This window comes from Oncorhynchus kisutch, linkage group LG15, assembly GCF_002021735.2.
Source record: "Oncorhynchus kisutch isolate 150728-3 linkage group LG15, Okis_V2, whole genome shotgun sequence".
NCBI classification, from domain to species: Eukaryota; Metazoa; Chordata; class Actinopteri; order Salmoniformes; family Salmonidae; genus Oncorhynchus; species Oncorhynchus kisutch.
Window position 1 is genome coordinate 54,140,850 of NC_034188.2, and position 27,298 is coordinate 54,168,147.

At 43.5% G+C, this 27,298-nt stretch overlaps 1 protein-coding gene across 2 annotated transcripts in view; it reads right to left on the bottom strand.

The window, feature by feature from the left end:
- Window positions 1-947: 947 nt before the first annotated feature.
- Window positions 948-27,298, bottom strand: part of il15l (interleukin 15, like) — a 31,701-nt gene continuing 5,350 nt past the window's right edge. The window contains exons 2-5 of one of the 2 annotated variants that reach the window (XR_004203117.1): window positions 15,417-15,944; window positions 14,797-14,844; window positions 6,723-6,851; window positions 948-3,609 (exon numbers count right to left, since the gene is read on the bottom strand). Coding sequence is in view for 1 of the 2 variants with exons in the window: in XM_020502886.2 (XP_020358475.1) it covers window positions 3,481-3,609; window positions 6,723-6,854; window positions 14,797-14,844; window positions 15,417-15,572 (465 nt within the window). In the remaining variant the exon portion in view is untranslated. Of the gene's footprint in view, window positions 3,610-6,722; window positions 6,855-14,796; window positions 14,845-15,416; window positions 15,945-27,298 lie in introns of both variants that reach the window. The other variant, XM_020502886.2, reaches the window with a different exon arrangement.

A 27,298-nucleotide genomic window follows, 5' to 3' on the forward strand; every position in this document is an offset into this window, starting at 1 on the left:
CTGTCTCTCACAGTTGAAGTGTACCTATGATAAAAATGACAGACATCACATGCTTTGTAAGTAGGAAACACTGCCGATTTGGCAGGTTATCAAATACTTGTTCTCTTGACTGTATGTTTGTCATGTTGGTTGAAAGGGGTGTATCTTGGCTATAAAATACCTTTACATTTGTCAAGGCGCTCTCAACGGTGATTCGTCGACAAGTTAATGCTAAGCTCTCACTATTAAAGATTTAGTTTAAGTACAACTCTGACTTGTTTGATAAGTTTGTCTCTCCTCATTTAATAGTAAAGAAATGAACCACAACACTTTACTCAAGAATAAAAACTGGATGGGAAACTATTTTTATTTGTCAACTGGCAGTCAAGCATTGATCATCTCACCAGAAAAAAGACCCTCGTTAAATTATTGGAAAGGAACACCATGCACTTTCACCACCCCTATGAAGTTCATAACATAGGGCCTATTTTATTAGTAGCCTAATAAACTGCATGCTTTCTTAAGTCATAGTGGACCATCATCTGTGACTCCAAGTTTACTTCAATATGATGGTTATTATAGCAATATTGTTACAATCGCAATACATATTGAATTGGCACCTAAGTATAGATAAAATCGTATCGTGAGGTCCCTGGCAATTCCCATCCTTACTGGCCACACACACAGAAAAAGGTTCTAAATAGTGAAAAATATGTCTTGTAAATATTGTCTTGTAAACATAGCGGAACTGTATTTGGTGCTATATAGAACCTTTTATTTGAATATTCAATAAAGAGCCATGCTCATAAGGCTAAAAATGGAACCTGTATGGTGCTATAAAGAACCATTTCCTAATGTTCTTGATAAGATAATTATGTTCTCCAGGTACATAATTTTTAATTATATTACTCTGTCTGCACACCAGAATTTCTAAGATCCTGGTCGAATGAAACAGACGGGGGTCCAGCTAAAATAGTTAAATGTTTATTCACGGGAACGTTCTAAAATCAAGAATACAAAACAATTCATTTTATACTGACTTCTCACGCCCACACATACACACACACATGTCCTGCTACGCACACACTGTCTGTCTCACTACCCAGGCGACAGAGATAGTGACTTTGAGACGTACTCCCCGTTCTCTCCCAAATCTCTAGTCAGGTCGGCACCAAGCTCAGACAGTCTGTGTTTAAAATACTATAAAGACATATTGTTTTACCCTAATTCTGACTAGGACTACACATTTATTGATTATGATTTCATACATTCAAACCAATTCCATACAATTATATGTTTCAGGGCGGAATATTCTAATCATTCAATTAACAGACAATTCTCACCTATCCGTTCTATAAAAAAAACACATTAATAAAAGGTTCTATATTGCACCAAAAAAGGGTTCCACTATAGTTACAAGCCTTTTTGGTGCTATATAGAACCCTTTTTTAATGGTTCTTTATATAACATTTATGGAAAATTGTTCTATAAAGAACCTTCCTCAATCTTAAAAGTAATTTGTAGAAGATTATGAAAAACCATACAGGTTTTTATTTGATTTTACTTATATTATGTTGTTAAGGTTCTATAGGTGTTGTCATTGTGTGAATCAGGTGTGCAAGCTCTGAAACGACTGGGCCGCACTGATGAGATTTTTTTTTAGAACTGATGTAGAAGACAGTTATTAATTCATATAAGGCCATATGGGAGTCTTTCACCAGACACCTTCACTGGTCATAGTCATATTACATTGTGGCATGACACACCAGATTAGATTGACTGAAAATGACACTCACTCAAGGTTGGACAAAAAGAGCTCTGAGCAAACCACACCCCAAAATATTTTAATTATCACTAAAAGAGGAAAGAACCCTTTTCTGAACTGCAAATAACCATTGAAGGGCTGAATAAAGTATAAAAAGTTCATTCGGAAAGTATTCAGACCCCTTGTCTCTCCTATAATCTCTCAGATATGGGAGAGACACTTCAGAACAAACTTACTTGTGATATTTTTTGGGGACTATCTGTTGTCCCATGTAGTGAATCTGTTATTCAATGTGTTTGTATGGGCTAATAGCAGTAAGGCCCAAAATAATCTTTCATCAAATCATTTTTTATATATATATTTTTCATAATTCAAGGGGTCTTAAAATTCCTAATCAAATAGCTATATGATCCTTGGTATGATCTTCTTAAAACAAATCCATATAGCTTAGTGGAACTCCCCCTCCTCCGGCTTAGACAGACAGGGCTTAGACTCTGATGGGTTAACATTTGAGTACATTTGACTACAGTTTATGTGTTGTTAATGTTGAAAAGTGTATCAAAACTACAACTAATATTACAGGTTTACGGAACAGACATGACAGCAAGTCGAGACACATGTCTAGACACACTGCCCAGGTAAATCATTTCTCATTCCAAAGAGACCTGGATAGACAACTTGATGAGGATGTCAATTGACCATGAAACGAGAGGGTAAAAAGTAAACACAGAGGCCTTTTTTCAATCCAAGAATGGTCAAATGTGTATGGGTTAAGAAATTAGCAAGATGCACAGGTTAGCGCAAATCAATATGCATTTTAACCATAATAACACAAAAATACAGTCCTTGACACAACCGTGTGTCAATCTAAGCAACATATTAAAATATTCCCACCCAAATCCGTCAGTTTAAGAGATATCAGTTTTTTGCATGTGCTGCATCTCAATCCACTGTATCCGCCTATGTCAGCCTTCCACATCAGTGTTGAAAGATGGCCGAGCTACAAAATTCTGTCATTTCAAGAAAACGTCTACAGCGTCTGAACAGTTTGGCCTACAAACTATGACCACTCTATGGATTTGGGAGATTCTCACGAACGCGATGGTGCCCTCAGTTTTGCTGTACTACCCCCACAAGTGTTACGAGACTCGTCTGAAGGTAACCCATACAAATTAATGGAAGTATGGAGGTAGTTTTGTGCCAACAAAAATAAAGGGTTAAATATGTGTAAAATACAAAAATATTTCCTGAGCTTTCTTATATCTCCTAGATATAGGACAGACACTTCAAAACCTTATTTTTTTACTGTATTGTTTTGCCATTTATAAATGCATTAGTCAATGCGTTTCTATGGGCTATAGTAGTAAAGGCCAAATTCAATATTTTATCAAAACATTTGTATATTTATTTTGATACCTAAAGGGGTCCTAAAATTCAAAATCAAATAAAAAAATGTTAAAATAAACTTAATCTCAAGTAATCTACACAACATATGACACACTGTATTCAAACACTGGTGTGTGATTTGTGCATCAATGTACAACATAGATCAGACAGACTTTTATTCTAAGTGAAGGAGATGATGTCCCCGGCCGATCCTCAGCTTCTCTCTCTGGGAAAGATAGCGGTGGTCTGGTACATTACATGTATAGTATTTTCTACATATAGCAATTGTTCAGGTAGCCTTCTGCACGTATGTGAGTCCTTGGATGTCCCCGTCTATGGATGTGTCCATCTCAATGGCTGGATGGCTTCCGACACCCCTGATCGTTCATCCACTCCAGAATTGTTTGCAATGTTGTTAAGAAATCCTTTGCTGTCCTTTCTCTGTGGGCCTCACAGTCTGGACAGTTGGCACCTTCTTTCTGCAATATAGAGAGGAAAACACTCACAACATATGCATAACATAGTCAAAAAAGAGAGGCTCTATGATACAGCGAGTGAGAAAAAGAAAGAGACAGAGAAGTCATTATTTTAATATTATACTAATGCAAGTACTATAGTAATTCTCTCCAGATTGCTCAGTTTGGCCGAGCGCCCAGCTCTCGGAAGAGTCTTGGTGGTTGCAAACTACTTCCATATAAGAATGATGGAGGCCACTGTTCTCTTTGGGATCTGCAGAAATGTTTTGGTACCATTCCCCGGATTCCCCAGACACCTCATTTGGCTGCCTTTCCTTCCAGTTCTCTGCTGCCTGTGACTGGAACGAATTGAGAAAATCGCTGAAGTTGGAGACTTATCTCCCTCACCAACTTTAAACATCTGCTATCTGAGCAAATCAAATCAAATCAAATGTTATTTGTCACATACACATGGTTAGCAGATGTTAATGCAAGTGTAGCGAAATGCTTGTGCTTCTAGTTCCGACAATGCAGTAATAACCAACGAGTAATCTAACTAACAATTCCAAAACTACTACCATACACACAAGTGTAAAGGGATAACCGATCGCTGCAGCTATACATAGTCCATCGGTAAATAGCCCACCCAATTCACCTACCTCATCCCCATACTGTTTTTATTTATTTACTTTTCTGCTCTTTTGCACACCAGTATCTCTACCTGCACATGACCATCTGATTATTTATCACTCCAGTGTTAATCTGCTAAATTGTAATTATTCGCCTACCTTCTCATGCCTTTTGCACACAATGTCTATAGACTCTTTCTTTTTTTCCTACTGTGTTATTTACTTGTTTATGGTTTACTTCATGTGTAACTCTGTGTTGTTATCTGTTCACACTGCTATGCTTTATCTTGGCCAGGTCGTAGTTGTAAATGAGAACTTGTTCTCAACTAGCCTACCTGGTTAAATAAGGGTGAAAAAATTATAATATGAAACTCGACACAATCCTGTTTTGGGGCTCTACAGACAATTCCTTCAACCTCGTGGCTTGGTTTTTGCTCTGACATGCATTGTCAACTGTGGGACATTATACAGACAGGTGCGCCTTTACAAATCATGTCCAATCAATTGAATTTACCACAGGTGAACTCCAGTCAAGTTGTAGAAACATCTCAAGGATGGTCAATGGAAACAGGATGCACCTGAGCTCAATTTTGAGTCTCATAGCAAAGGGTCTGAATACTTATGTAAATAAGATATTCTGTTTTTTATTCAGAATAAATTTGCAAAAAATTAAAAAACCTGTTTTGGCTTTGTCGAATGTGATCTTAGTGTGTAGATTGATGAGAGAAAAAAAACATTGAATCCATTTTATAATAAGGCTGTAACGTAACAAAATGTGGAAAAAGTCAAGGGGTCTGAATACTTTCCAAATGCGCTGTAAAACAGGATTTATTTGTATGGGCAGACGAGGGGCAGTTATACTGATAGTAGTCTCGCTAGACTATACTGATAGTAACATAATGGTCAATGTCAATGAATTGAGAGTTAAATATTCACATCAATCCACTGTTGTCTATCATCTACACTTACACAAACGGTCTCTACAGTAGGCATGTAAGACGCTGCGAGGGGATTTTTTATTATTTCACTGTTACTCACCTTAAATTATTATCAAGTACTTGCAAAAAAAAACTATGTTGAGAATTTATAATGCAGGCACATTTATGTTAATTTGCCTAACGCAAGCCATGACATTTTAAGTCTGTGTTTTTAACAATTAACCAAGGTTTCCAATTTCAATTTCAATAATGAAAATGAATGCGATTTGAAATACATTTACTGAACAGGCAGATATGTAATCAGAGCTGTTGCAAAGTGGTGTTATTGTCACGCCCTGACCGTAGATTGCTTTGTATGTTTCTATTTTTAGTTTGGTCAGGGTGTGATGTTTGTATTCTATGTTTTGTTCTATGTTTCTATGTTCTATGTGTTTGGCCTGGTATTCCCAATCAGAGGCAGCTGTCAATCGTTGTCTCTGATTGAGAACCATACTTAGGCAGCCTGGTTTCGCCCCCTTGAGTTGTGGGTAGTTGTTTTCTGTCTCTGTCTCAGACAGGACTGTTTCGTTTTTGTTATTTTGATTTCACTGTTCAGTGTAATAAAAAGATCATGAACACGTACCACGCTGCACCTTGGTCCTCTTCTCCTTCCACCTACGACGATCGTTAAAGTTATGCATGACTTTTTTGTCTAAATCGGAATATCAGTTATAAAAAGATATAGCTGCAAGTGGCAATTCCAGGGGCCAAGCACACCATACTCACATTCAAGCCACCATGTGGTCAATCGGAGTGACCTTGGAGTGACTTTCTATCATTGTGCAAAGTTTCGTGACAAAAGACCAGGCGGTTATTTAGTGTCATCAAATCATATAGGAAGGAAGAGTAGCAGCATTTTATTTAAAAAATATTTATAGTGGGGGATAAAAAAGTATCATTTGCGGAAAATCTAATGGGCAGAGTTTATAGGTCCTTATGGGAAACAAATGTCCATGTATGTACAAATTGACATTGACTGTAGCTCAAACGGGGCAGGTGATATGCTTGTTCAAAGTTTGGAATTTCAGTTGATCACTATACACAGTATATTAGAGAAGGGGGCCAGCAACCGGACGGTTGCCGGTTTGAATCACAGTGCTAATTGTTCTCATCAATAATGTCCAAAATATCAGAATTGGGCTGCCTGTGTAAAAGCAGCCTTAGTAGTGCTGGGATTTCTAAACTATTCCATTGAGATGGTTTGTATCTTAAAATAACAATGTCTGAGTAATGAGCACAACATGCTATCAGTCAATGGAGACATGAACCTTATGTTTCTCTTATAAACACAGATGGAAAATTTTAAACAAATGTGTTAGAACTTTCTGAGAATAACAATAGTACAAGCAAACAGTAACGCAGGAGTCCAAATCAGCTATTCAGACTCTCATCATTTTCACCAAGACAACAAACAGCTCTATAGCTGGAATTAAAGTGTACTAAGACAGCCAAAGGACAAGGTAGAGTCAAAAACATCCCAATGTACCTCAAATGCAGCTGGCCTGTGTCTCCCTCACACTGATTGGCTTACCTGTTTGATCAAGGACTTCAGCCGGATGGATAGTTTTGGCTTGTATATGGGTGAGGACTTATTCCCAGATTCTAACACCAGGACATTCACTTCTTTTTCAAAGCATATGAGTGTGGACGTGGGGCACTTCTGCTGAAGAGAGTAGGGGATATAATTAAACTCAAACAATGGATGTAAAACATCTGTAAGAAAGTCACACAACACGATGGGGGGTGAAGAGGGTTTTGTAGCAATGAGAACCTCCAGAACAGATATAACAGATCCAGATGTCTCTTTCATTGGTGATGAGAGAGGAGAGTTACATTCATGTCATGTAAAATGCTTTGAGTTATAATCCCATTATATACATTTCAAAAATAAATAATCAGGCCGGAGCATGGACGCCTCAAAACAACTCAGTTAACTCAGGATGATACAATCCAACAATTATAGTTCAATATTGTGTCTAACTGTCTAACCTTCAGCGCAATGAGTGTCATTTATTATACAGTACCAGCCAAAAGTTTGACACACCTACTCATTCAAGGGCTTTTCTTTATTTGTTCTATTTTCTACATTGTGGAATAATAGTGTGTCACGATCACTGTAATGAATGGACCAAGGCGCAGCGTGCGTAGAGTTCCACATATTTTAATAAATCGAAACTCACCAAACAAAACTTGCACATTCATCTTCTGCACATCTATCACTCCAGTGTTTAATTGCTAAATTGTAATTACTTCGCCACTACGGCCTATTTATTGCCTTACCTCCCTAATCTTACCTCATTTGCACACAATGTATATAGACTTTTCTATTGTGTTATTGACTGTATGTTTGTTTATTCCATGTGTAACTCTGTGTTGTTGTTTGTGTCGCACTGCTTTGCTTTATCTTGGCCAGGTCACAGTTGTAAACGAGAACTTGTCCTCAACTGGCCTACCCGGTTAAATAAAGGTGAAATTAAAAAGAAAGAAAGAAAATGATGGACTATCGGTCTCTTTGCTTATTTTAGCTGTTCTTTCAATAATATGGACTATGTCTTTTACCAAATAGGGCTATCTTCTGTATACCAACCCTACCTTGTCACAACGCAACTGATTAGCTAAAACACATTAAGAAGGAAAGATATTCCCCCAATTAAACTTTAACAAGGCACATGTGTGGTTCCCACCATGAAGCATGGAGGATGAGGTGTGATGGTGTGGGGGTGCTTTGCTGGTGACACTGTAGTTGATTTATTTAGAATTCAAGGCACACTTAACCAGCATGGCTACCGCAGCATTCTGCAGCAATATGCCATTCCACCTGGTTTGCGCTTAGTGGGACTATCATTTGTTTTTCAAGAGGACAGTGACCCAAAACACACCTCCAGGCTGTGTAAGGGCTATTTGACCAAGAAGGAGAGTGATGGAGTGCTGCATCATATGACCTGGCCTCCACAATCACCCGACCTCAACCCAATTGAGATGGTTTGGGATGAGTTGGACTGCGGAGTGAAGGAAAAGCAGCCAAAAAGTCCTCAGCATATGTGGGAACTCCTTCAAGAATGTTGGTAAAGCAATTCCAGGTCACTACCTCATGAAGTAGTTTTGATGTCTTCACTATTATTCTACAATATAGAAAATCTTAAAAATAAAGAAAAACCCTGGAATGAGTAGGTGTGTCCAAACTTTGACTGGTACTGTATGTCTCCAAAATTTGGTCAAATACAATGCCTAGTGAGTCTACACGTCCCTTGCACAGTCTTCACATCCCTTGCACAGTCTTCACATCCCTTGCACAGTCTACACATCCCTTGCAAGACCTGGGCGGACCAACCCCTGTATTTTGGTTAGCGTGCCAGGTAGTGCTAAAGATTAGGTAAGTAGTGGGAAGGCAGGTAGGGTAGGAGAGGGGACTCCTTTTCATTTGTACTTTCTTTGCTTTGGTTCCGTCCAGACCCTTTTCCCCTCTTACCGTGTTAAGGAATAATAAAATCCCTGTAAACTGTATTTTTCTCTGGCTCTGTCGTACTTCCCCGCACCTACGATCACATACTTTTTTTCACTCCACAGGGAGTTGAGATGTTGCAGGGTGTTGCGTTCCATCCTCCAAGAGGCGTACATAACAGTATTGTGGAGTAACTACAATGTTATTGATCAATCTTCAGTTTTCACAGCCATTAAACTCTGTGACTGTTTTAAAGTCAGAATTGGCCTCATGGTGAAATTCCTTAGCGTTTTCCTTCCTCTCCGGCAACTGAGTTAGGAAGGACAACATCCTAAGTGTAATTAATAACTTCATGCTCCGCTTATTTATACCCATCTACCAATAGGTGCCCTTCATTGCGAGGCATTGGAAAACCTCCCTGGTCTTTGTGGTTGATCCTGTGTTGGAATTTCACTGCTTGACTGATGGACCTTACAGATAATTGTATATGTGGGGTACAGAGATGAGGTAGTCATTCAAAAATCATCCATGCAACTTGTAAAGAAAATTATTAATCCTGAACTTATTTAGGCTTATGGTTGAATAGTTATTGAATCAAGACAGGATGTGGAAAAAGTCAAGGGTATGAAGGTGTGAATACTTTGTCAAAATTGCTCAATCCCCACCGGAAAGCCCTTCTGGTGTGTCTTCGGCATTAACATTCTTTAACACAGCCTTCTGTCTTTTCACTTGGTCATGCAGACTTGTTTTCGAGTTGCTGTGCGTTTTGTTGCCAACCTATTTTGCTACCTGACAACTTTACGGTTTTTACTTTTTAATTACCGTTTATATATATATATATTTTTTTCCTCAACTTTTTCACTCCGGATGCTTTATCTCGACACGATTCGTCAGGACCTCCAACAGCCGAAGCTAAGTAGTAACATTAACATGATGCCTTCTAATTGCAGTCGCTGTACTTGCCTTACGGCGAGGATAGCTGTGCTACAAGCCCAGCTTCAGACGCAATCGTTAGGCAAGGGTAATTTCAGTGTAGGAAAGGATGAAACAGCGTCTGTGCCACCAGTAAGTACAGATAGTAGTATAAATCCCCTGGCACAGTCCCCACAGCCAGACAACTTTCTCACGGTTTCTGGAAGGAAATGCTGTAGGAACGCTCAACCGGTGTCGCTCATTCAGCCGACAGAAACTTTCAACCGGTTTTCCCCATTAAGCAGCGAGTCGGAGTCAGAGGCCGAGTCTTCTCTGGTCTCTACTCCTCTCGTTACGGGGTCTGAGACGCCGAAGCTTCCCACCATTAGCTCTGACAAATTGAAAACTCTAGTCATTGGCGACTCCATTACCCGCAGTATTAGACTTAAAACGAATCATCCAGCGATCATACACTGTTTACCAGGGGGCAGGGCTACCGACGTTAAGGCTAATCTGAAGATGGTGCTGGCTAAAGCTAAAACTGGCGAGTGTAGAGAGTATAGAGATATTGTTATCCACGTCGGCACCAACGATGTTAGGATGAAACAGTCAGAGATCACCAAGCGCAACATAGCTTCTGCGTGTAAATCAGCTAGAAAGATGTGTCGGCATCGAGTAATTGTCTCTGGCCCCCTCCCAGTTAGGGGGAGTGATGAGCTCTACAGCAGAGTCTCACAACTCAATCGCTGGTTGAAAACTGTTTTCTGCCCCTCCCAAAAGTTAGAATTTGTAGATAATTGGCCCTCTTTCTGGGACTCACCCACAAACAGGACCAAGCCTGACCTGCTGAGGAGTGACGGACTCCATTCTAGCTGGAGGGGTGCTCTCATCTTATCTACCAACATAGACAGGGCTCTAACTCCTCTAGCTCCACAATGAAATAGGGTGCAGGCCAGGCAGCAGGCTGTTAGCCAGCCTGCCAGCATAGTGGAGTCTGCCACTAGCACAGTCAGTGTAGTCAGCTCAGCTATCACCATTGAGACCGTGTCTGTGCCTCGACCTAGGTTGGGCAAAACTAAACATGGCGGTGTTCGCCTTAGCAATCTCACTAGGATAAAGACCACCTCCATTCCTGTCATTATTGAAAGAGATCATGATACCTCACATCTCAAAATAGGGCTACTTAATGTTAGATCCCTTACTTCAAAGGCAATTATAGTCAATGAACTAATCACTGACCATAATCTTGATGTGATTGGCCTGACTGAAACATGGCTTAAGCCTGATGAATTTACTGTGTTAAATGAGGCCTCACCTCCTGGCTACACTAGTGAACATATCCCCTGTGCATCCCGCAAAGGCGGAGGTGTTGCTAACATTTACGATAGCAAATTTCAATTTACAAAAAAAAAATTACGTTTTCGTCTTTTGAGCTTCTAGTCATGAAATCTATGCAGCCTGCTCAATCACTTTTTATAGCTACTGTTTACAGGCCTCCTGGGCCATATACAGCGTTCCTCACTGAGTTCCCTGAATTCCTATCGGACCTTGTAGTCATAGCAGATAATATTCTAATCTTTGGTGACTTTAATATTCACATGGAAAAGTCCACAGACCCACTCCAAAAGGCTTTCGGAGCCATCATCGACTCAGTGGGTTTTGTCCAACATGTCTCTGGACCCACTCACTGTCACAGTCATACGCTAGACCTAGTTTTGTCCCATGGAATAAATGTTGTGGATCTTAATGTTTTTCCTCATAATCCTGGACTATCAGAGCACTATTTTATTACGTTTGCAATTGCAACAAATAATCTGCTCAGACCCCAACCAAGGAACATCAAAAGTCGTGCTATAAATTCACAGACAACACAAAGATTCCTTGATGTCCTTCCAGATTCCCTCTGTCTACCCAAGGACGCCAGAGGACAAAAATCAGTTAACCACCTAACTGAGGAACTCAATTTAACCTTGCGCAATACCCTAGATGCAGTTGCACCCCTAAAAACTAAAAACATTTCTCATAAGAAACTAGCTCCCTGGTACACAGAAAATACCCGAGCTCTGAAGCAAGCTTCCAGAAAATTGGAACGGAAATGGCGCCACACCAAACTGGAAGTCTTCCGACTAGCTTGGAAAGACAGTACCGTGCAGTACCGTAGAGCCCTTACTGCTGCTCGATCATCCTATTTTTCTAACTTAATTGAGGAAAATAAGAACAATCCGAAATTCCTTTTTAATACTGTAGCAAAGCTAACTAAAAAGCAGCATTCCCCAAGAGAGGATGACTTTCACTTTAGCAGTGATAAATTCATGAACTTCTTTGAGGAAAAGATTAAGATTATTAGAAAGCAAATTACGGACTCCTCTTTAAATCTGCGTATTCCTTCAAAGCTCAATTGTCCTGAGTCTGCACAACTCTACCAGGACCTAGGATCAAGAGAGACACTCAAGTGTTTTAGTACTATATCTCTTGACACAATGATGAAAATAATCATGGCCTCTAAACCTTCAAGCTGCATACTGGACCCTATTCCAACTAAACTACTGAAAGAGCTGCTTCCTGTGCTTGGCCCTCCTATGTTGAACATAATAAACGGCTCTCTATCCACCGGATGTGTACCAAACTCACTAAAAGTGGCAGTAATAAAGCCTCTCTTGAAAAAGACAAACCTTGACCCAGAAAATATAAAAAACTATCGGCCTATATCAAATCTTCCATTCCTCTCAAAAATGTTAGAAAAGGCTGTTGCGCAGCAACTTACTGCCTTCCTGAAGACAAACAATGTATACGAAATGCTTCAGTCTGGTTTTAGACCCCATCATAGCACTGAGACGGCACTTGTGAAGGTGGTAAATGACATTTTAATGGCATCGGACCGAGGCTCTGCATCTGTCCTCGTGCTCCTAGACCTTAGTGCTGCTTTTGATACCATCGATCACCACATTCTTTTGGAGAGATTGGAAACCCAAATTGGTCTACACGGACAAGTTCTGGCCTGGTTTAGATCTTATCTGTCGGAAATATATCAGTTTGTCTCCGTGAATGGTTTGTCCTCTGACAAATCAACTGTAAATTTCGGTGTTCCTCAAGGTTCCGTTTTGGGGCCACTATTGTTTTCACTATATATTTTACCTCTTGGGGATGTTATTTGAAAACATAATGTTAACTTTCACTGCTATGCGGATGACACACAGCTGTACATTTCAATGAAACATGGTGAAGCCCCAAAATTGCCCTTGCTTGCTAGAAGCATGTGTTTCAGACATAAGGAAGTGGATGGCTGCAAACATTCTACTTTTAAACTCGGACAAAACAGAGATGCTTGTTCTAGGTCCCAAGAAACAAAGAGATCTTCTGTTGAATCTGACAATTAATCTTAATGGTTGTACAGTCATCTCAAATAAAACTGTGAAGGACCTTGGCGTTACTCTGGACCCTGATCTCTCTTTTGAAGAACATATCAAGACCATTTCAAGGACAGCTTTTTTCCATCTACGTAACATTGCAAAAATCAGAAACTTTCTGTCCAAAAATTATGCAGAAAAATTAATCCATGCTTTTGTCACTTCTAGGTTAGACTACTGCAATGCTCTACTTTCCGGCTACCCGGATAAAGCACTAAATAAACTTCAGTTGGTGCTAAATACGGCTGCTAGAATCCTGACTAGAACCCAAAAATGTGATCATATTACTCCAGTGCTAGCCTCTCTACACTGGCTTCCTGTCAAAGCAAGGGCTGATTTCAAGGTTTTACTGCTAACCTACAAAGCATTACATGGGCTTGCTCCTACCTATCTCTCTGATTTGGTCCTGCCGTACATACCTACAAGTACGCTACGGTCACAAGACGCAGGCCTCCTAATTGTCCCTAGAATTTCTAAGCAAACAGCTGGAGGCAGGGCTTTCTCCTATAGAGCTCCATTTTTATGGAACGGTCTGCCTACCCATGTCAGAGACGCAAACTCGGTCTCAACCTTTAAGTCTTTACTGAAGACTCATCTCTTCAGTGGGTCATATGATTGAGTGTAGTCTGGCCCAGGAGCATGAAGGTGAACGGAAAGGCTCTGGAGCAACGAACCGCCCTTGCTGTCTCTGCCTGGCCGGTTCCCCTCTTTCCACTGGGATTCTCTGCCTCTAACCCTACTACAGGGGCTGAGTCACTGGCTTACTGGTGCTCTTTCATGCTGTTCCTAGGAGGGGTGAGTCACTTGAGTGGGTTGAGTCACTGATGTGATCTTCCTGTCTGGGTTGGCGTCCCCCCCTTGGGTTGTGCCGTGGCGGAGATCTTTGTGGGCTATACTCGGCCTTGTCTCAGGATGGTAAGTTGGTGGTTGAAGATATCCCTCTAGTGGTGTGGGGGCTGTGCTTTGGCAAAGTGGGTGGAGTTATATCCTTCCTGTTTAGCCCTGTCCGGGGGTATCATCGGATGGGGCCACAGTGTCTCCTGACCCCTCCTGTCTCAGCCTCCAGTATTTATGCTGCATTAGTTTATGTGTCGGGGGGCTAGGGTCAGTCAGTTATATCTGGAGTACTTCTCCTGTCTTATCCGGTGTCCTGTGTGAATTTAAGTATGCTCTCTCTAATTCTCTCTTTCTTTCTCTCTCTCGGAGGACCTGAGCCCTAGGACCATGTCTCAGGACTACCTGGCATGATGACTCCTTGCTGTCCCCAGGCCACCTGGCCGTGCTGTTGCTCCAGTTTCAACTGTTCTGCCTGCGGCTATGGAATCCTGACCTGTTCACCGGACGTGCTACCTGTCCCAGACCTATTATTTGACCATGCTGGTCATTTATGAACATTTGAACATCTTGGCCATATTCTGTTATAATCTCCCCCCGGCACAGCCACAAGAGGACTGGCCACCACTCATAGCCTGGTTCCTCTCTAGGTTTCTTCCTAGGTTTTGGCCTTTCTAGGGAGTTTTTCCTAGCCAACGTGCTTCAACACCTGCATTGCTTGCTGTTTGGGGTTTTAGGCTGGGTTTCTGTACAGCACTTTGAGATATCAGCTGATGTACGAAGGGCTATATAAATACATTTGATTTGATTTGATCAATGAAGACATTTTAATTTCCTATTTTGTAATAATTTGGAACATTTCCTATAAAATGTTTTTTTAGATCGGTAGGAAAAATACATATTTTTATTTCATTTTAGGGCAGCGTAATGTGAAGGCTGTGCAACGGGTGTAGAGACTTTTCCTAGCGACTGTGTTATTAATGCAGAAATAACACAAATAAACCACATACCTGATAATCAGCCAAAGTTGGGGTGTACAGTCTGCAATCAAATGATTCCTGGTAAGAGAGAAAATAACAGGCTACAACACAGATCATGTAAACATAAAAACAAACAGTCAAAAAGTAATGTAATTGTGTGCTGATGTTGATTCTACAGTGTGTTGAATTGTATTCCATCATAGACTGAGTGTACACAACATTAGGAACACCTGCGCTTTCACCTGGGTTCACCTGGTCAGTCTATGATTCGTTATTGATGTCACTTGTTAAATACACTTCAATCGTGGTAGTCGGTGCCAGGCGCACCGGTTTGAGTGTGTCAAAACTTGCAATGCTGCTGGGTTTTTCACACTCAACAGTTTCCCGTGTGTATCAAAAATGGGCCACCACCAAAAGGACATCCAGCCAACTTGACACAACTGTGGGAAGCATTGGAATCAACATGGGCTGGCATCCCTGTGAAATGCTTTGAACACCTTGTAGAGTCCCTGCCCCGACGAATTGAGTCTGTTCTGAGGGGAAAAGGGGGTGCAACTCAATATTTGAAAGGTGTTCCTAATGTTTAGTAAACTCAGTGTTTGAGGTAATATGAAAAACAAGTGGAGTAAAAAATGAAAACATCTTGATACCATCTTGTGAACTTCCTCAATGCATTTTCGCACAATTCGGGGAAGTTCTTTACTGCACATGGATTTTCCATATGCCTGTTTCATTGTCATGGCGATGAAGAAGAGAAACCACAGCAAAAGGGTTAGAAGAGTGTCAGTTCTCTGTCTCCTCAGCATGGCATGGGCCCACTCTTTCACAGGAGCTTCAGATCAGTAGAGAAGTAGCTTAAAATGAAGATAACCATTTTAAAATACTCCATTGTTTTGGGATTCAGCATATGGTCCATGTCAACTGCAGCCTTCTTAGTGACACTACATCTCCTGTGTGTCCTGGGAAGAATCAGTAGAGATGAGGCAAGACTCCAGCTATGTGCCTCCTTCTTAGCCAGTAGGCTCCCCACTTTTGGATGAGGGGTAAAACACTCTGTCTTCTATCTTCCTGGTGACTTGTTATGCAGCATCTCTCTTGTGTGTCCTGGAAAGCAGCGCAGCAGAAGAGATGAGGCAAGCCGTCAGCATCTGCCTCCTTTTTCTCGTCTAGGCTCCTCACTGTTGAGAGAGAGTAACTGTTTAAGTGAACAATGATTATGGAGAGAACATTACTGTCATTTATGTAAGCCATGTCATACATCATTCAGCGCTGATTATAAAAGATACTTAAAAAAAAGAAGTATTCTGTGCAATTCACATTTAGTTAATCTATGTATCCTACTTGAAAAAATAAATACAATTTAAAAGCTGTTCAGGGAAGCTAGAAACCATTATACACAGGCAGTTAGAAAAGCCAAGGCTAGCTTTTTCAAGCAGAAATTTGCTTCCTGCAACACTAACTCAAAAAAGTTCTGGGACACTGTAAAGTCCATGGAGAATAAGAACACCTCCTCCCAGCTGCCCACTGCACTGAAGATAGGAAACACTGTCACCACTGATAAATCCACCATAATTGAGAATTTCAATAAGCATTTTTCTACGGCTGGCCATGTTTTCCACCTGGCTACTCCTACCCCGGACAACAGCACTGCACCCCCAACAGCAACTCGCCCAAGCCTTCCCCATTTCTCCTTCTCCCAAATCCATTCAGCTGATGTTCTGAAAGAGCTGCAAAATCTGGACCCCTACAAATCAGCCGGGCTAGACAATCTGGACCCTTTCTTTCTAAAATTATCTGCCGAAATTGTTGCCACCCCTATTACTAGCCTGTTCAACCTCTCTTTCGTGTCGTCTGAGATTCCCAAAGATTGGAAAGCAGCTGCGGTCATCCCCCTCTTCAAAGGGGGGGACACTCTTGACCCAAACTGCTACAGACCTATATCTATCCTACCGTGCCTTTCTAAGGTCTTCGAAAGCCAAGTCAACAAACAGATTACCGACCATTTCGAATCTCACCATACCTTCTCTGCTATGCAATCTGGTTTCAGAGCTGGTCATGGGTGCACCTCAGCCACGCTCAAGGTCCTAAACGATATCTTAACCGCCATCGATAAGAAACAGTACTGTGCAGCCGTATTCATTGATCTGGCCAAGGCTTTCGACTCGATTCCAGACTCGACAGCCTTGGTTTCTCAAATGATTGCCTCGCCTGGTTCACCAACTACTTCTCTGATAGAGTTCAGTGTGTCAAATCGGAGGGTCTGCTGTCCGGACCTCTGGCAGTCTCTATGGGGGTGCCACAGGGTTCAATTCTTGGACCGACTCTCTTCTCTGTATACATCAATGAGGTCGCTCTTGCTGCTGGTGAGTCCCTGATCCACCTCTACGCAGACGACACCATTCTGTATACTTCCGGCCCTTCTTTGGACACTGTGTTAACAACCCTCCAGGCAAGCTTCAATGCCATACAACTCTCCTTCCGTGGCCTCCAATTGCTCTTAAATACAAGTAAAACTAAATGCATGCTCTTCAACCGATCGCTACCTGCACCTACCCGCCTGTCCAACATCACTACTCTGGACGGCTCTGACTTAGAATACGTGGACAACTACAAATACTTAGGTGTCTGGTTAGACTGTAAACTCTCCTTCCAGACCCATATCAAACATCTCCAATCCAAAGTTAAATCTAGAATTGGCTTCCTATTTCGCAACAAAGCATCCTTCACTCATGCTGCCAAACATACCCTTGTAAAACTGACCATCCTACCAATCCTCGACTTTGGCGATGTCATTTACAAAATAGCCTCCAATACCCTACTCAACAACTTGGATGCAGTCTATCACAGTGCAATCCGTTTTATCACCAAAGCCCCATATACTACCCACCATTGTGACCTGTACGCTCTCGTTGGCTGGCCCTCGCTTCATACTCGTCGCCAAACCCACTGGCTCCATGTCATCTACAAGACCCTGCTAGGTAAAGTCCCCCCTTATCTCAGCTCGCTGGTCACCATAGCATCTCCCACCTGTAGCACACGTTCCAGCAGGTATATCTCTCTAGTCACCCCCAAAACCAATTATTTCTTTGGCCGCCTCTCCTTCCAGTTCTCTGCTGCCAATGACTGGAACGAACTACAAAAATCTCTGAAACTGGAAACACTTATCTCCCTCACTAGCTTTAAGCACCAACTGTCAGAGCAGCTCACAGATTACTGCACCTGTACATAGCCCACCTATAATTTAGCCCAAACAACTACCTCTTTCCCAACTGTATTTAATTTTAATTAATTTATTTATTTTGCTCCTTTGCACCCCATTATTTTTATTTCTACTTTGCACATTCTTCCATTGCAAAACTACCATTCCAGTATTTTACTTGCTATATTGTATTTACTTTGCCATCATGGCCTTTTTTGCCTTTACCTCCCTTCTCACCTCATTTGCTCACATTGTATATAGACTTGTTTATACTGCATTATTGACTGTATGTTTGTTTTTACTCCATGTGTAACTCTGTGTCGTTTTATCTGTCGAACTGCTTTGCTTTATCTTGGCCAGGTCGCAATTGTAAATGAGAACTTGTTCTCAACTTGCCTACCTGGTTAAATAAAGGTAAATAAATAAATAAATAAATAAAAGGAGAAGAAGGCTGACATGGAAATTGGAACGTTCTAGAGAAATGACCTTTGTTTTGTATGGATGTATGCCTAATAGTAAGCCATTGTCAATTCTCATCTATGGTTACTTTGCTAACTGCTCACTGTCAATTAAGAACTGTCACCCCATGTTACATAGTATTGATTTCATACATACAATTAATTTGTTTGCAAATGCAACTGGGGCCATGTAAAATAATTGTTAGGCTACTCATTTTGAATCCACCGGTGGCACCTTGTGTGACCATAAAAGTCTGTGTGCGACCATGCACCGTAAAATGATTTAGTTGCAAAAGTTACTGGCCTGCCATACACCTTAAGGCTTGTTTAAAGTTTGTCTATCGACATGTCTGTGGACAGTTGTTGCAGTGACATCATGAACATTCTATTGTCGTCTGACATCAAACTTATCGTCAAAAACGACAAAAACGAAACTTAACATAAAAAATGACAGGTTGCATGACATCAGCAGCTTGATGGTCCAAAAGAGTATAACTACTGTATTTTAACACCAAGAAACCCATCCTTTAAAAATGAATTAAATATATGTCAATCTAGCAAACCAGGCAACTTTCTAAAGAATGTTTTGATTATTTTCTGGCTTGGTAGCTAGCCAGTTCAAATAATGATCATATCATAGCTGTCAACGTCTTAACTTTAGAAAATGTGTATTCATTATTGCAGGAAAACAAACACACAACAAGATCATTACTTACAAGTTAATGGCGAGCTAATTACAGAAAACTGCTTGCAGTTGTGAGTGTGACGAAATAAAAGCAGGGATGCTGGCCTTCTAGGCAGAGTAACAAAGAAAAAGACATAACTCAGATTGGCCAATAAAAAGAACAGACACTGGACAGAGGAAATCTGCATTGTTGGTTTGAGGCCAGTATCCCGGAGTCACGCTATTCTGTGAAGGGAGTAGTACACAGCGTTGTATGAGATCTTCAGTTGCTTGGTAATTTCTTGCATGGACTAGCCTTCATTTCTCAGAACAAGAATAGACTGACGAGTTTCAGAAGAAAGTGCTTTGTTTCTGGACATTTTGGGCCTGTAATCGAACCCACAAATGCTGATGCTCCAGATACTCAACTAGTCTATTGCTTTTTTAAATCAGAACAACAGTTTTCAGATGTGCAAAAAGGTTTTCAATTAGCCTTTTAAAATGATCAACTTGGATTAGCTAACACAACGTGCCATTGGAACACAGGATAATGGGTCTCTGTACACCTATGTAGATATTCCACAAAAATCTGCCCTTTCCAGATACAATAGTCAAGTACAACTGTATTTCCAGCTACAATAGTCAATGTCTACACTGTATTTCTGATCAATTTGATGCTATTTTAATGGACAAAAAATGTGCTTTACTTTAAAAACAAGGACATTTCTAACTGACCCCAAACTTTTGAACGGTAGTGTACATATTAACTCAATTACCTTGACTAATCTGTCCCCCTGCACATTGACTCGGTTCCGGTACCCCCTGTATACAGCCTTGTTATTGTTATTATTATTAATTTTTTTACTTTAGTTTATTTAGTAAATATTTTCTTAACTCTTATTTTTCTTAAAACTGCATTGTTGGTTAGGGGCTTGTAAATAAGCATTTCACGGTAAGGTCTACACAGTGGCGACCTGTCATTCAGGGCTGTTTTGAGCCCCACCTGTTTAGCAAAAACTATGTACAGTACCAGTCAAAGGTTTGGACATACCTACTCATTCCAGGGTCTTTCTTTATTTTTACAATTTACTACATTTTTAAATAATAGCGAAGACATCAAAACTATGAAATAAAACATATGGAATCATGTAGTAAACAAAAAAGGGTTAAACAAATCAAAATAATTTTTATATTTGAGATTCTTCAAAGTAGCCACCCTTTGCCTTGATGACAGCTTTGCCCACTCTTGGCAAAAAAATATAAAATAATTGTTGCCTGTTTGGACGTTGCAGGTGTTTCAGCCTAGCTCTGTGTTTTCTGTGGTGGTGAGGCAGCCAGTGGAAAATATGGGGTGTAGGGGTTGATAATGTTCTCTAGTTGTGCCGTGATTGCAGTGTTCTGTCACTCATGGGGACAATACGTCACTGCAAAATCTACGGGCAGAGTTCGAAAATTCAAGCCCCTTTTGGTGCTGCCATAGAGTTACATTAGAAGTGTCCATCCAAGAAGGCTCAAGGTCATTGGCCACAGATAAAATTACGTCAAATCATGTTATATCTACCGTATGTCACGACTTCCGCCGAAGTTGGCTCCCCTGCCTGTTCGGGCGGTGCTCGGCGTTCATCGTCACCGTCCTACTAGCCACTACTGATCCCTTTTTCGTTTGTCTGTTGGTTTTGTCTTATTAGTTTCATCTGTGTATATTTTAGTTTAATTAGCGTCCTTATATATAGTAGGTTGTCCCGCCCTTGTTTTGTGCGGGATTGTTTTTTGTTACTCTGTCGTATGGTGGTTTTCGTATGTGTATTCTCCGGACTATTTGGTTCTGTGTTTGGGTCCGGGGCTCTTCGGCTGACGCTCCCACGGGAGTATGATGGAATGGCGGCTGGGTGCCAGGGTTTCCTTCTCCAACTGGAACTGTACCTGGCTACCGTGCGTCCTGCCCCTCCGGAGAGGAGAGCGTGAGCGCCCTCGTCTCCTGTTTGACTGGGCGAGCCCTCAAGTGGGCCAAAGCAGTGTGGAATGGTCCGGACTCGGCGAGGGATAATTACCCAGAGTTCACCCACCGATTCCGAGCTGTGTTTGACCATCCACCAGAGGGTCGGGCGGCGGGTGTTCCACCTGCGTCAGGAGATGAGGAGCGTACAGGACTTTGCCCTGGAGTTCAGGACCTTGGCCGCAGGAGCAGGGTGGAACGACAGGGCCTTGATAGATAATTTCCGATGCAGTCTCAGGGAGGACGTCCGCAGGGAGCTAGCATGTCGGGACACCACCCTAACACTGGATGAACTCATTGACTTGGCTATCCGTCTCGACAACCTGCTGGCTGCCCGCGGGCGTTCAGATCAGGTCCTGCCGTTTCCACTTCCCAGCCCTCCTGCCCCTATCCCTATGGAGTTATGAGGGGCGGCTTCAAGGGGGACCGGAGGAGGAGTGTCCTCCTGCACCAGTTGTGGTCGGCGAGGGCACACGGCCGACCGGTGCTGGAGGAACTCGTCTGGGAGTCGGGAGGGCAGGCGGAGCACTACTCGATCACCCCAGGTGAGTAAGCACCAGACTCACCCAGAGCTTCCTGTCGGTCATGTGTATGTGTTGACTTCTTTCCCTGGGTTTTTTCCCTCTCTACAGCATAAGCCGCTAGTCGATTCAGGCGCAGCTGGGAATTTCATGGATCGTGGGCTCGCGTTAAGGCTAGGGATTCCCCTGGTGTCGTTAGACCTACCTTTCCACGTGCACTGCTTAGATAGCCGACCATTAGGGTCAGGAATGGTTAGGGAGGCTACGGTACCGCTGGACATGGTAACGCAGGGGGATCATAAGGAGCAGATTAGTCTGTTCCTTATAGATTCACCTGTGTTTCCAGTGGTGTTGGGAATTCCCTGGCTAGCTCAACACAACCCGGTGATTTTCTGGTGACAGGGAGCTCTTAAGGGGTGGTCAGAGGAGTGTTCAGGCAGGTGTATAGGAGTTGCCGTTGGTGCGACTATGGTGGAGAGTCCAGACCAGGTTTCCACCGTGCGCATTCCCTCTGAATATGCCGATTTGGCTATCGCCTTCAGTAAAAAGAGGGCGACCCAATTACCACCCCATCATCGAGAGGACTGCGCGATAAACCTTCTGGAGAACGCTGCACTTCCTAGGAGTCACGTGTATCCATTGTCCCAGGAGGAGACAGTAGCGATGGAAACATATGTTGCTGAATCGCTGGGACAGGGGTACATTCGGCCGTCTCCTCGAGCTTCTTTTTTGTGAAGAAGAAGGATGGAGGTCTGCGTCCGTGCATTGATTATAGAGGTCTAAATTCCATCACAGTAGGGTTTAGTTACCCACTACCTCTCATCGCTACGGCGGTGGAATCATTTCACGGGGCGCGCTTCTTCACAAAACTGGACCTGAGGAGCGCGTATAATCTGGTACGTATCCGGGGAGGAGATGAGTGGAAAACCGCATTTAGTACTACATCTGGTCATTATGAGTACCGCGTCATGCCTCATCGTAGATGAGATTCTCCGAGACCTGCTCGGGCAGGGAGTGGTAGTGTACATCGATGACATCTTGATCTATTCTGCCACACGCGCGGTGCATGTGTCTCTGGTGCGTAAGGTACTTGGGCGACTGCTGGAGCATGACCTGTATTGCAAGGCGGAGAAATGTGAGTTTTTCAAACAGTCCGTTTCCTTCCTGGGGTATCGTATTTCCACCTCCGGGGTGGTGATGGAGGATGACCGCGTTACAGCCGTGCGTAATTGGCCGACTCTGACCACGGTGAAAGAAGTGCAGCGGTTTTTAGGGTTTGCCAATTACTACCGGAGGTTTATCTAGGGTTTTGGTCAGGTGGCTGCTCCCATCACCTCACTGCTGAAGGGAAGACCGGTGCGCTTGCGTTGGTCAGCAGAGGCGGGCAGAGCTTTCAGTCGTTTGAAAGAGCTGTTCACCAATGCGCCTGTGTTGGCGCATCCGGACCCCTCTTTAGTGTTCATAGTGGAGGTGGATGCGTCCGAGGCGGGGGTCGGGGCCGTGCTGTCCCAGCGCTCGGGCGTGCCACCCAAGCTCCGCCCGTGTGCTTTCTTTTCGAGCAAGCTCGGTCCAGCGGAGCGAAACTAGGACGTGGGGGACCGGGAGTTGTTAGCTGTAGTCAAGGCTCTGAAGGTGTGGAGACATTGGCTTGAGGGGGCGAAACACCCTTTTCTCATCTGGACTGACCATCGTAATCTCGAGTATATCCGGGTAGCGAGGAGACTAAATCCACGTCAGGCTAGATGGGCCATGTTTTTCACCAGGTTTCGGTTTACCATCTCATACCGGCCAGGCTCCCAAAACACCAAAGCCGACGCGTTGTCCCGCCTCTATGATACTGAGGAGCGGTCCGTTGAGCCAACTCCCATCCTTCCACCGTCATGTCTCGTGGCACCGGTGGTATGGGAGGTGGACGCGGAGATAGAGAGGGCCTCACGGTTAGAGCCGCCCCCCCCCCTAACTGTCCAGTGGGGACTCAGTACGTGCCGAGGGGGGTCCGGGATAAGCTGATCCGGTGGGCTCATACTCTCCCCTCCTCGGGTCATCCTGGCATCGAGAGGAGAGTGCGGAGTCTTAGAGGGAGATACTGGTGGCCCACGCTGGCTAAAGACGTGAGATTTTATGTCTCCTCCTGCTCAGTGTGTGCTCAGAGCAATGCTCCTCGGCACCTGCCTAGAGGGAAGTTACAACCCCTCCCCGTTCCACAACGGCCGTGGACACACTTATCGGTGGACTTTCTTACCGACCTTCCCCCGTCCCAGGGAAGTACTACGATCCTGGTCGTTGTGGATCGGTTTTCTAAGTCCTGTCGTCTCATCCCGTTGCCCGGTCTCCCTACGGCCCTGCAGACTGCGGAGGCCTTGTTTACCCATGTCTTCCGGCACTATGGGGTGCCTGAGGACATCGTTTCTGATCGGGGTCCCCAATTCACGTCCAGAGTGTGGAGGGCGTTTATGGAGAGACTGGGGGTCTCGGTCAGCTTAACCTCAGGTTTTCACCCCGAGAGTAATGGGCAGGTGGAGCGCGTAAACCAGGATGTGGGCAGGTTTCTGCGGTCCTATTGCCGGGACCGGCCTGGTGAGTGGGCATGGCATGTTCCTTGGGCTGAACTCGCTCAGAACTCCCTACACCACTCCTCAACTAACTTGTCCCCTTTTGAGTATGTGTTACGTTACCAGCCGGTCCTGGCCCCATGGCATCAGAGCCAGACCGAGGCTCCTGCGGTGGAGGAATGGGTACAGCGCTCCAAGGACACCTGGAAAGCCGTTCAGGATTCGCTAAGGTTAGCGGGAGAACGGTAGAAGAGGAGCGCTGACCAGCACCGCAGTGAGGCCCCTATGTTTGCACCGGGGGACAGGGTCTGGCTCTCGACCCGAAACCTGTCCCTCCGCCTGCCCTGTCGGAAGCTGGGGCCGCAGTGTGTGGGGCCGTTCAAAGTCCCGAGGAGAATAAACGAGGTGTGTTACAGGTTACTAGGTATTACAACTTCCTAGGTATTACCGTATTAACCCCTCGTTTCATGTGTCTCTCCTCAGGCCGGTGGTGGCTGGTCCCCTGCAAGAAGGTGAGGTGCCTGAGGTCCCTCCGCCCCCCTGGACATCGAGGGGTCCCCGGCGTACACGGTTCGGGGCATTCTGGATTCGAGACACCGGGTGGGGGGCCTACAGTATCTTGTGGACTGGGAGGGGTAAGGTCCGGAGGAGAGATGCTGGGTTCCGGTGGGGGACATTTTGGACCCTTCTCTCCTGAGAGATTTCCACCGCCTCCACCCGGATCGCCAGGCGCCTCGTCCTCCGGGTCGTCCTCGAGGCCGGTGGCGGCGCGCTGCGGGAGCCACGCGTCAGGGGGGGGTAATGTCACGACTTCCGCCGAAGTTGGCTCCCCTGCCTGTTCGGGCGGTGCTCGGCGGTCGTCGTCACCGTCCTACTAGCCACTACCGATCCCTTTTTCGTTTGTCTGTTGGTTTTGTCTTAGTTTCACCTGTGTGTATTTTAGTTTAATTAGCGTCCTTATATATAGTAGGTTGTCCCGCCCTTGTTTTGTGCGGGATTGTTTTTTGTTACTCTGTCGTATGGTGGTTTTCGTATGTGTATTCTCTGGACTATTTGGTCCTGTGTTTTGGCTGGTCAATTGTATCCCTGTATGTTGGCGTGTCCGTTTTTTTGCGCCGGAGAATAAATTGACGATCTACTGAACCCTTCTCTCTGCGCCTGATTCCACCCACCACTCCTAGTATCCCGTGACACCGTAGCTTTGACTGGACTGATCATGTCAACATCATACTTTCAAAATCTTAACTAGCAAGCTAGCAATCATCATCATGAATCAAGTCGACAATCTACTGTCAAATCATTTTCAATTCTTGTCATATGAAGAGAAATTGTAGATAAAATGTACCAATGCTCATCTGCCATTGGACATAAACATTACACAACAAATTGTAAATTCAACAATGAGTGGTTTTGAAGGAATCAGTGGCTAACTGTAAGCGATACAAAGCAACCACTAGCCTGCTATTCAGTGGAGTGGGTGTGTGGTCCAAGTCTGGGTATAAGGGTCTCTTTTCCAAGCTTGAAATTATAAATATTCAACCTTGGTCATGCTATCAATCCAACATTACTTCTGCCACGTTCAAAACAACTGGAAACATGGATCTGGGAAATCTCAGACTCTGAAAAAACAAGCTCTGACTGGGAAAATATGTTTTGAACGGTCACCCAACTCGGAATTTCTAAAGCCCCAACCTGAAGATCACTGACGTCATGATTCAACCTTTTTTTCCCGAGTTCCCAGTTGTCTTGAAAGCACCATAAATCCAGAGAATGCCATATATTGATGACAGAATTTGCACACGAAATACCGCCAAACCACCTTCCTCGAAACTGAGCTCAGGTGCATCCTCTTTCCATTGATCATCCTTAAGATGTTTCTTCAACTTGAAAGGAGTCCACTTGTGGTAAATTCAATTCATTGGACATGATTTGGAAAGGCACACACCTGTCTGTATAAGGTCCCACAGTTGATAGTGCATGTCAGAGCAAAAAACAATCCATGAGGTTGAAGGAATTGCCAGTAGAGCTCTGAGACAGGATTGGGTCAAGGCACAGATCTGGGGAAGGTTACCGAGGAGTTCCTCTGTGTAGATGGGAAAAACTTCTAGAAGGACAACAATCTCTGCAGCCCTCCACCAATCAGGCCTTTTTGGTAGAGTGGCCAGTCAGAAGTCACTCCTCGGTAAAAGGCACATGACAGCTCACTTGGAGTTTGCCAAAAGGCACCTAAAGACTCTCAGAGCATGAGAAACCAGATTCTCTGGTCTGATGAAACCAAGACTGAACTCTTTGGCCTGAATGCCAATTGCAGCGTCTAAAGGAAACCTGGCATCATCACTACGGTGAAGCATGGTGGTGGCAGCATCGTACTGTGGGGATGTTTGGATGGGGAGACTACTCAGGATTGAGGGAAAGGTGAATGGAGCAAAGTACAGAGAGATCCTCGATGAAAACCTGCTCCAGAGCGCTCAGGACCTCAGATTGGGGTGAAGGTTCACCTTCCAACAGGACAACGACCCTAAGCACACAGCTAAGACAACGGAGGAGTGGCTTTTGGACAAGTCTCTGAATGTCTTTGAGTGGCCCAGCCAGAGCCCGGACTTGAACCCGATCAAACATCTCTGGAGAGACCTGAAAATAGCTCTGCAGCGAAGCTTCCAATCCAATCTGACAGAGTTTGAGAGGATCTGCAGAGAAGAATGGGAGAAACTCCTCAAATACAGGTGTGTCAAGCTTGTAGTGTCATACCCAATAAGACTTGCAGCTGTAATCGCTGCCAAAGGTGCTTCAACAAAGTACTGAGTAAAGGGTCTGAATACTTATAGAAATGTAATATTTCTGTTTTAAAATGTTACATGGGGTATTGTGTGTAGATTGATGAGGGAAAAATCCTACTTAATCCATTTTATAATAAGGCTGTAACATAACAAAATGTGGAAAAAGTCAAGGGGTCTGAATACTTTCCGAATGCACTGTATGTTGTGTTGTAAGCTGTTAGCATTTGGTGGTGTATATGTAGCCTATTGTAAGAGCTTTCATTGTCTGCGTATATGCCCCCTCTATTTATCCTATAGTTCTGACTTAGTGTACAGGGAGAATACTGTAAGAACGACCCATGTTCTGAATTCTATGTTTCAAAAGG